At 38.2% G+C, this 11,219-nt stretch overlaps 1 protein-coding gene across 5 annotated transcripts in view; it reads right to left on the minus strand.

Annotated features, from left to right (window-relative positions):
- UPP2 (uridine phosphorylase 2) overlaps positions 1-9,611 on the minus strand; it is a 44,215-nt gene extending 34,604 nt beyond the window's left edge. For all 5 annotated transcript variants that reach the window (XR_010944435.1, XR_010944434.1, XM_067741867.1 and 2 more), the window contains exons 1-2: positions 9,295-9,611; positions 4,298-4,415 (exon numbers count right to left, since the gene is read on the minus strand). Coding sequence is in view for 3 of the 5 variants with exons in the window: in XM_067741867.1 (XP_067597968.1) it covers positions 4,298-4,415; positions 9,295-9,356 (180 nt within the window). In the remaining 2 variants the exon portion in view is untranslated. The remainder of the gene's footprint in view (positions 1-4,297; positions 4,416-9,294) is intronic.
- Positions 9,612-11,219: the final 1,608 nt, after the last annotated feature.

Raw genomic sequence — 11,219 nt, forward strand, 5'->3', positions numbered from 1 at the left:
AATAAATTACAGGGAAAGAAACGTAAAAAACACAAGCACATGGAAGCTAAACAATACGTTACTAAATAACCAAGAGATCACTGAAGAAATCAAAGAGGAAATCAAAAAATACCTAGAGACAAGTGACAATGCAAACACGGCGAACCAAAACCTATGGGGTGCAGCAAAAGCAGTCCTAAGAGAGAAGTTTATGGCAATACAATCCTACCTCAAGAAACAAGAAAAATCGCAAATAAATAATCTAACCTAACATCTAAAGGAACTAGAGAAAGAAGAACAAACAAAACCCAAAGTTAGTAGATGGAAAGAAATCATAAAGGTCAAAGCAGAAATAAATGAAATAGAAACAAAGAAAACAATAGCAAAGATCAATAAAACTAAAAGCTGGTTCTTTGAGAAGATAAACAAAATTGATAAACCTTTAGCTAGACTCATCAAGAAAAATAGGAAGACTTAAATCAATAAAGTTAGCAATGAAAAAGAAGTTACAACGGACACCGCAGAAATACAAAGCATCATAAGAGACTACTACAAGCAACTCTATGCCAATAAAATGGACAGCCTGGAAGAAATGGACAAATTCTTAGGAAGGTATAACCTTCCAAGACTGAACCAGGAAGAAACAGAAAATATGAACAAACCAATCACAAGAAAATATGAACAAACCAATCACAATTCAATCAAATTGAAACTGTGATGAAAAATCTTCCAACAAACAAAAGTCCAGGACCAGATGACTTCACAGGTGAATTCTATCAAACATTTAGAAAAGAGCTAACACCCATCTTTCTCAAACTCTTCCAAAAAATTGCAGAGGAAGGAACACTCCCAAACTCATTCTACGAGGCCACCATCACCCTGATTCCAAAACCAGACAAAGATACTACAAAAAAAGAAAGTTACAGACCAATATCACTGATGGATATAGATGCAAAAATCCTCAACAAAATGCTAGCAAACGGAATCCAACAACACACTAAAAGGATCATGCAGCATGATCAAGTGGGATTTATACCAGGGATGCAAGGATTCTTCAATATACAAAAAATCAATCAATGTGATACACCATATTAACAAATTGGAGAATTAAAAACCACATGATCATCTCAGTAGATGCAGAAAAAGATTTTGACAACATTCAACACCCATTTATGATAAAAACTCTCCAGAAAGAGGGCATAGAGGGAACCTACCTCAACACAATAAAGGCCATATACGACAAACCCACAGCAAACATCATTCTCAATGGTGAAAAGCTGAAAGCATTTCCTCTACGATCAGGAAAAAGACAAGGATGTCCACTCTTGCCACTGTTATTCAGCATAGGTTTGGAAGTCCTAGCCATGGCAATCAGAGAAGAAAAAGAAATAAAAGGAATACAAATTGGAAAAGAAGTAAAACTGTCACTGTTTGCAGATGACATGATACTGTACATAGATAATCCTCAATATGCCACCAGAAAACTACTAGAGGTAATCGATGAACTTGGTAAAGTTGCAGGATACAAAATTAATGCACAGAGGGACTTCCCTGGTGGTGCAGTGGTTAAGAATCTGCCTGCCAATGCAGGGGACATGGGTTCAAGCCCTGGTCCAGGAAGATCCCACATGCCGCGGAGCAATTAAGCCCGTGTACCACAAATACTGAGCATGCACTCTAGAGCCTGCAAGCCACAACTACTGAGCCCGCATGCCACAACTAGTGAAGCCCACGTGCCTCGAGCCCGTGCTTTGCAACAAGAGAAGCCACCACAATGAGAAGCCCACGCCCCGCAGCAAAGAGTAGCCCCCACTCGCCACAGCTAGAGAAACCCCACGCAAAGCAACGAAGACCCCATCGCAGCCAAATAAATAAATAAAAATTAATGCACAGAAATCTCTTGCATTCCTATACACTAACAACAAAAGATCAGACAGAGAAATTAAGGAAACAATTCCATTCACCATTGCAACAAAAAGAATAAAATACCTAGGGAAACAAAAGACCTGTATGCAGGAAACTGTAAGACACTAATGAAAGAAATGAAAGATGATACAAACAGATAGAGAGATATACCATGTTCTTGGATTGGAAGAATCAATATTGTGAAAATGACTCTACCTCCAAAGCAATCTACAGATTCAGTGCAATCCCTATCAAATTACCAATGGCATTTTTTACAGAACTAGAACAAAAAATCTTAAAATCTGTGTGGAGACACAAAGACCCCAATAGCCAAAGTAATCTTGAGGGAAAAAAACGGAGCTGGAGGAATCAGACTCCCTGATTTCAGACTATACTACAAAGCTTCAGTAATCAAGACAATATGGTACTGGCACAAAAACAGAAATATAGATCAATGGAACAGAATAGAAAGCCCAGAGATAAACCCACGCACCTATGGTCAACTAATCAATGACAAAGGAGGCAAGGATATACAATGGAGAAAAGACAGTCTCTTCAATAAGTGGTGCTGGGAAAATGGGACAGCTTCATGTAAAAGAATGAAATTAGAACACTCTCTAACACCATACACAAAAATAAACTCAAAATGAATTAAAGACCTAAATGTAGGACTGGACACTATAAAACTCTTAGAGGAAAACATAGGAAGAACACTCTTTGACATAAATCACAGCAGTACATGTTTTGATCCACCTCCTAGAGTAATGGAAATAAAAACAAAAATAAACAAATGGGACGTAATGAAACTTAAAAGCTTTTGCACAGCAAAGGAAGCCATAAACAAGATGAAAAGACAATCCTCAGAATGGTAGAAAATATTTGCCGACAAATCAATGGACAAAGGATTAATCTCCAAAATATATAAAGAGCTCATGCAGCTCAATATTAAAAAAAACAAACAACCCAATCCACAAATGGGCAGAAGACCTAAAGAGACACTTCTCCAAAGAAGACATACAGATGGCCAAGAGGCACATGAAAATCTGCTCAACATCACTAATTATTAGAGAAATGCAAATCAAAACTACAATGAGGTATCAGCTCACACCAGTTAGAATGGGCATCCTCAGAAAATCTACAAACAGCAAATGCTGGAGAGGGTGTGGAGAGAAGGGAACCCTCTTGCCCTGTCGGTGGGAATGTAAATTGATACAGCCACTATGGAGAACAGTGTGGAGGTTCCTTAAAAAACTAAAAACTAGAATTATCATATGACCCAGCAATCCCACTACTGGGCATATATCCAGAGAAAGCCATAATTCAAAAAGACACATGCACCCCAATGTTCATTGCAGCACTATTTACAATAGTCACATCATGGAAGCAACCTAAATGCCCATTGACAGACGAATGGATAAAGAAGATGTGGTACATATGTACAAGGGAATGTTACTCAGCCATAAAAAGGAACAAAATTGGGTCATTTGTAGAGACATGGATGGATCTAGAGACTGTCATACAGAGTGAAGTAAGTCAGAAAGAGAAAAACAAATATCGTATATTAACACATATATGTGGAATCTAGAAAAATGGTACAGATGAACCAGTTTGCAAGGCAGAAATAGAGACACAGATGTAGAGAACAAACATATGGACACCAAGGGGGGACAGCTGGGGTCAGGGGGTGAGTGGTGGTGGTGGGATGAATCGGGAGATTGAGATTGACATATATACACTAATATATATAAAATAGGTAACTAATAAGAACCTGCTGTCTTAAATTTAATTTAAAAAATAAAAATCTTTGTTCTTATTTATATTTTCCCAATTTTAAATAATGAACATGAGTCATTTTTATAATTAACATATATATTAAGATAAATAATACTGACATAAAATTTTCCTAGTAGCATTCCAGAAACAATTATTTCATAATATTTTTTATGAAATAACAAAAATCTTAATAATATGAAATATTGAATAATGGTTGTTTTCAAGAAGTGGTATAAGATAGTATTTTTAGTTTTGTTGAGTTATTTCATGATTTGATAAAATGAGAATTAGTGAGGTTCACCTATAATTGAAGATGTTAAATAGTGAACTGAATCGTAATGAATTCTGAACACCCAGCAGTATTGTCAGTAAAATTGTATTTATCTTTAGGGACCAGAAGAGTCAAATAACCATGTTTGCATTAGATTTAGTTTGGGAACCTTTATATCTTGTTAAGGTGGAAATGACTGTTCATGATGTACACATTCTAAATTGTTTCAGAGAACGAGCACAGCTTTTGTTCTTATGGGGACCTCTGACATTTCTCTAGCCAAAGGTGTAAAGTTTATGTTAGGAAAATAAGGAGAAATATCACCAGGGGAAACTCAATTTTTTTTCCTAAAGTTAGAAATACTTTTACCTTTACATCCCCAAACATTTCTGGTAGGTTGTGTGTTTTTGTTCCTAAATCCAAGTGATAGAGAACATCTTCATCCATAGAGTCCAGGTAAGGATTTTTAACATGAACAAAACCTTTTCTGAAAAAAATAATAAAAGAAGGTGTAAAGGAATTTGGAGGGATACCACACAAAAGGGAAATATCAGTCTACACCTATGAAAACCACTAGCCCAAATATTGGACAAAAACCTTCATTTAGGATTAATTGATTTGTAAGGAAGCAATGTGGTATAATAATGAATAAAAATGGCTAATATTTGTTGTGCACTTACTATGTACCAGGCATAGCATTAAGCATGAAAATTTTACAATGTCATGAAAACTGCATATAATAAACACATTACCTCGTTTAATCCCATGACCATTCTATTAGGTAAGTAATACTAATAATTCATAAGAAGCCAAGCCTTACAGAAGTTGAGAAACTTGTGCAAGATTATACAACCAGTAGATTACAGAACAGTCATTTCTACCCAATTCTGTCCAGCCCTGGTGGCTATTTTCTTTCTTCGAAAGAGAGGCTGTGTAACATAAGCTACTGGGCTCTGGAATCAGACTGCCTGGATTCCCCTGCCAGTTCAACCATATATATACTAATTATGCAACCTTGGGTATATTATTTTATCTTTGTTGTTTGGCTTCCTCATCTGAAAGATTGGTATAGTGAAAATAATAACTGCTTTGCAAGATTGCCTAAGGCCTGAATGAGATAATGTTTGTAACACAGCTGATGTACAGTGAACATAGAATAACTAACTCTCATTCTTATACTTCCCAACATGGAGGACCTGACAGGTACTAGTTTTAGAAAGACTGACATGAAAAAGTAGGGTGTGGCAAAGAATGCAATGTGTTCATCAAACCCCAATTCTTTTTCCTCCTGGGCACATTGCTAGACCACATTCCCAGCTTCTCTTACAGTAAAGTGAGGTCATATGACTGAGTTCTGGCCATTGGAATGTGGGTGGAAGTGATGTGTCTACTTCTAGGCCTGGCTCCCAAAAAACTAGTATCTCCCTCAAATTTGTTTCTCTTCCTCTCTCTCTCAGTGGATGTGCAGAGTAGACACCAGTCCTTTACTCCATCAGCCTGTTTTGGATTGAGCAAGAAGCCACTGACATTTTAAGCAGCATTAGCCTGCTGACCAATAAGAGGTTCTTTGTTAACATACTATAAAATGATCTTTTTTCATTAGAAGATCTAAATGAGAAGTAAGTGAAGCAGGATGATGGGGTCAAAACAGAAAGCTGAGTAGGATCCTGGAGAGACTGAATGTAGGTATAATAGAAAAAGGAAGACTAAACAGGCACAGAGTTCTAAAGCAACAGGATTTAGAGCTTATAAAAAAGAAATGCTCAAGAAAAAGCGTGAAGGAAAAGAAGTGAGACTAAAGAGCTTGGAGAAAGGGGAAGTGACCAAGTGAAAGACCTAATTTTAGTAATCATGCAAAACCGTAAGAGTACAAAATTATTGTAATAAGGAAAGTAAGACTTAAAAACAGAAGGTAAGGTAAGAAAGAGGACACTTCAAAGTAGAAACTCTATTTTCCAGCAGCCTCCTTCCACCAGATGCCCAGAAGAGAATGTGGAGATATTACTAAGAAGCCAGTGGAAAGACAAGCTTACCAGAAAGAAAGGACTACAACTAGAAGGCCTTAAAGCCATTCTTTTTTAAAAAATTCATTTTGTTGTAGTATAGTTGATTTACAATGTTGTGTTAATTTCTGCTGTACAGCAAGGTAATTCATTTATACATATACATACATTCTTTTTCATATTCTTTTCCATTATGGTTTATCCCGGGATCCTGAATATAGTTCCCTGTGCTGTACAGTAGGACCTTGTTGTTTATCCATTCTATATATACTAGTTTGCATCTGCTAATCCCAAACTCATAATCCATCCCTCCCCCGTCCCCTCTCCCCATTGGCAACCACAAATCTGTTCTTTATGTCTGTGAGTCTGTTTCTTTTTCGTAGATAAGTTCATTTGTGTCATATTTTAGATTCCACATATAAGTGGTATCATATGGTATTTGTCTTAAAGCCATTCTTGATGTCAGCCCATCACTTCATTACCCAGTGCAGTTCAGTGGTTATCCGTTTGCTCCCACTCATCTTGGGTGTGACATCCCAGCACCACCCTGGCCATATCAGCCATTCTGGTGATGCCGTGGCTGCCAGCCTTCCTGCCCTTTCCCCTACTGCATGAACACTGCCTCACACCACAGTGGATCCAGCCATCTTTACCAAGAACCATCTGGAACTTCTCTGCTCTACGGTCCTCCCATTTCCCTCCAAATACTTTAAAACATCTTAACAAAAACCTTGTATGTTTCTGTATCTCCAATGGTCCTCAACCTGACTGTGCATTAAGATCACCAGGGGGTTTTGAAGAAAATACTGTTGCTCAGGCCCTAATTAATTTAGACTCTGAAATTATTTTTTAAATCTTCCTGGATGATCTGATATGCAGCCAAAGTTAAGAACCCCTGCTTTAGACCTTTGTTCCTGAAACATCCTTCTCCTTGCCCTCAGTTTTTCACCTATTAGTATCCTACTCATTCTTCAAGGTCAAATTCAAATATCACCTCCTCTGTGAAGGCTTTTCCAAGTATCTTTCCTCTCTGGTCAGTATGAATTCCCCCCCACTGTGCTCCTAAAGCATTTATTTGTCATTTCATGTGTTAATTTTCTGCCTTCCCAGAAAGATTTTGAATTCCCTCATGCAAGCTGTCTCATGTATCTTTTTAAATTCCTAAATATTTAAAAATTTTATTTGTTAAATTAACTGTTCAGGAAGTAGAACAGCAATACTATTAATTTCAAAAACATTTAGGACAACAGATTCTTAATTAGTTAGTGGATAGCTGGTTTCAAACAGAAAGCATTCCATGATGCACTTTCCTACATCAGAAAAAGCATCAAAGCCTCAAAGCAGAAGGACACCTTCTTTCTTCTCTTGCTGAGGGGCAGGAAGATATTTACCCACTGTCCCTTGCTAGACAAAGTGTGGTCAATGAACCAGGAGCGTCAGCAGCATCGCCTGGACAGCTTGTTAGAAATGCAAAATCTCAGTCCCTACCCTAGACATACTGAATTACAATCTGAATTTTGACTAACTCTTACGTGATTCCCATGCACATTAAAGTTTGAGAAACACTGCCATACACTTTATCTTCCAGTTTCTATTATGCTTTCGGTTTTACTCTCCCAAAACTGCTTTCACTCTCTGGAGATTTTTCCTTTGAATTCCCAGCTGAATCTATGAATCATCACTCTATGAAAGAGTGTCATTCATCTACTCCAGTGAGTCAAGCTCTTAACTACATATCAGAGTCACCCGTGGTGCTTAGTACTGATACCTGGGCCCAACTCCTAGAAATTCTGATTCAGTTGGTCGAGGAGTTCTGGGACTTTGTATTTTTTAAATCACTGATCTACTCCACCTCTCCTATCTTCAAGAAGAAATTCTCAGACTGGGATAACCATTCATTATATTCTCTTGTGTTAATTATAATACTCCTCTTAATTCATTCTTTAGTTTTCTTTGATGTCTGTCCCAATGTCTAATGATCTCTTGGTCCAAAAATTGGGACAGGGAGACATCTATAGAAGATTTTTATTCCATTAGGCTCATTAAGAAGCACTTCTAAGATGTTCACTCTATCAGTGGCCAAAGGAAGGACCAATTTGGGGTATCATGCCAAATTTAACCCAGTATGAATCAGACAATTGCAATACTTCAGTCTTTCCAAGATACATAATTTTTATTAAATAGACTTGCATTTACTGTTTTCTCCTCTACTTTTTCAGTTTTTCCCAAAAACATAAGCCAAAGATGCAGTTGGGAATAAAGTCTTTTAGCAAACTATGACATGCTATATAGCATGGTCAGTATTAAATATTGGTAACCAAAGTAAAGTGCTGGGTGAGCAGTCTTTCCATTTTACCATTACCTTCATTTTCATAATGTTTCCCTTTCCTTCTCCTTGGCTTCCCTGAAGAAATGAACACAGTGGGAGGCTACCTCTGTTTGGAATGGGTACGTGGAGCATTTTGTGAAATGCTGTCCTGATGGAGCCTTTAAGCCAGACATTTAGAAGGAACTTACAAAAATTCCTTAAGCCTCATGAAGATCAATGCTCTATTATGTTCTGTGAACCTGGGGCAGGAATTGGAGCTAAATTTGCAGACAGCTTTGGCAGATTTATGTCTACCCCTGAGATGAATAACCTACACGGTATTTTAGAAGTGCATTCTATGTAAAGTCCACCACAAAGCACGTGAAATCACTTCATAATAAGCTGCAACACAGTTACATCTCCCTTAGACACTGGGAGGCCCCTTTAATTATTTCTCAGATACAGCCCACGGTCCTGGGATTAAAGACTGAACTCCAGGCTGAATTCCAGGCTGAACTGTGAATTCGTTCATTCATGCATGTTTTGTGTGACTTGTTTTGCCCCACTTTCATTTTTCTTTAATTGAGATGTGATTGACATATTGCCCCACTTTTTTTTTTTTTTTTTGCGGTACTCAGGCCTCTCACTGTTGTGGCCTCTCCCGTTGCGGAGCATAGGCTCCAGACGCGCAGGCTCAGCGGCCATGGCTCACGGGCCCAGCCGCTCCGCGGCATGTGGGATCTTCTCGGACGGGGGCACGAACCCGTGTCCCCTGTATCGGCAGGTGGACTCTCAACCACTGCGCCACCAGGGAAGCCCTGCCTCACTTTCTTAGATGAGCTAACCCCTTCTAAGAACTGAGAAATGAAAATGCCATTGAGAAGAAAATTGGCATTGTTTTTATTTCGTTTTGTATTCTGAACTGTGTTCCAACTATATGATCTCTAAACTTAAGAAACTTACATAACTGTAGAAATCCATCTTCTGAATATTTAATATAAAATCCAAAGAACCTCCCATCTCATCAAAACCAATAAAAGATCAAAATTACTCACCCAACATATGTATTCCTCTCAGATCTCTTGGATGTATTGGAAGCAGGAAAACTCGAAGTCATACTTTGTATTATGAGGATAATCACTCTTAAGTTGATATCAGGAAAGAAAAATATTGTGATTTACTATTAAATTATAGATCAAATTATGGTAGAATGACAATTTAGAATGCCACTCTCCCTTAAAACTTGTTTTCTTCCGAAATTGCTAATGGAACTTTTCACTTAGCATTCTAAACTCCCTCATTAATTCAAAAATATTCTCCCTGACATGGCCTTTTAAACTACAGCCCAGCTCTCAGAGCAACACTTCCCCAAGAAGATAGGTTCCCTTTGAAGGTGTGGCATCCTACCTCTTTAATAGGTTAGGTTTGTTAGCTTGTTAACTGTTGACCAACACACCTTTCCCTTACATCTGGCCTTGGTCCAGCATGGGTCTGGGGTAACACACAGACTTATTTACTTTTAGACAACTGTATATGGTTGCAAGTCCTCCATTGATTTCCGTAACAAATCCACCAGGTTGTCTCAGAATGTGTCCAGTACACGTGAGAACTTTCAGTTCCCAAACATTTCATTTTCTCACCTCATCCTACCTCTCATCAACTTGTTTTCATTCTTTGTGATCACAAGTGAGAAAAACACACAAAGTCAGGACCTCAGAACACCCCTTCATCTGAACTTTGCCCATTCAAATTCACACAGAAGTTCTGATAAGTAAACAAAGCCTGTTTCCCAGGACCTCTTTATTTAGCTAAACCTGAGGTTGCCTGTAAAATCCAATGAAGCAGCTGTCCGAAGTCAACACAGGTAGAATAACAAAATACAGACTAGTATTTTCAGAAAACAGGGTACCTCTGTTAAGAAATCCATGAATTTACTATATTTGCTGCTGCTTCTCACTTTATACTTCTGGGGACAGAACATCTAAAAGACTTTAGAGGAACTTTATCCTGTTTCCCTTTGGCTCCGCTCTGATGGCAATCAGCTGAAGTTCTATGATGGTTGAGAGCATTAGGAATATTAGTCTCATGACTTTCAAGCACATCAGAGCTTAAAATGTCCATAAATGCCCAAACAGCAGCAGATACAAGGCATTTCATAACGTGCATGGATTTCTCTGTAAGAATGTGTGTAACAGTGAAGAATCAAATGCCCACATCTTACTAGGGAGCTCCATCTTAAGAAATACTCCTCTTCCTGGTGATAGTCGTTGTAGACAGACCCCTCGAATTCCATGCTGGCCTCCTTTGGTCCATCTTGGTCAGCTAGCAAAGTTTACAGATTGAGAAGGAAAGAGAATAAGTAGGGAACCAGTGTAGCAGCCTAAATCTTGCCACTGCCACCACCAAATGGACATTTGTCACTTTGCCCTAGGCATCCAAAAATCGCCAAGGAAACTGATGTTGGTGAAGGTAATGACAACTTTGAGGCAAAATAAGCCTGCACATGTGTGTTGCTTGTAACTTGGGATGGTAGTTCCTGTTTGTAGTTTATAATAATACATATTTTCTCTGACCTCATGACCCACCTCAGAGCGGTGTACCTGCTGCTCTTTCCCAACGCCCACTGAGAGTTTTCAGACTCAGCATGCCCACTTACCACTGCTGGGGCCTTCCCACTTGTATCTGGTATTCCATGCTCTATCTCTCAATTTATTGTTGGGTATAATGAGGACGAACCCCACCCAATTCCAGTCTGGCATTTACCTCTGGCTCTGACAGGTGAAAATATTAGCTAATTAGATAAGTGCTAGATGATTAATTACTCCAGCAAATTAATTAGACTAATTAACGTGTTGGTTTCCAATACAAATTCTGTCAGCCAATGATCTTTTTTTTTTAATTGAAGTATAGTTGATTTACAATGTTGTGTTAGTTTCTGGTGTACAGTAAAGCGATTCAGTTACACATATATATGTATATA

The sequence above is a fragment of the Pseudorca crassidens genome, chromosome 6 (assembly GCF_039906515.1).
Source record: "Pseudorca crassidens isolate mPseCra1 chromosome 6, mPseCra1.hap1, whole genome shotgun sequence".
Taxonomy (NCBI): domain Eukaryota; kingdom Metazoa; phylum Chordata; class Mammalia; order Artiodactyla; family Delphinidae; genus Pseudorca; species Pseudorca crassidens.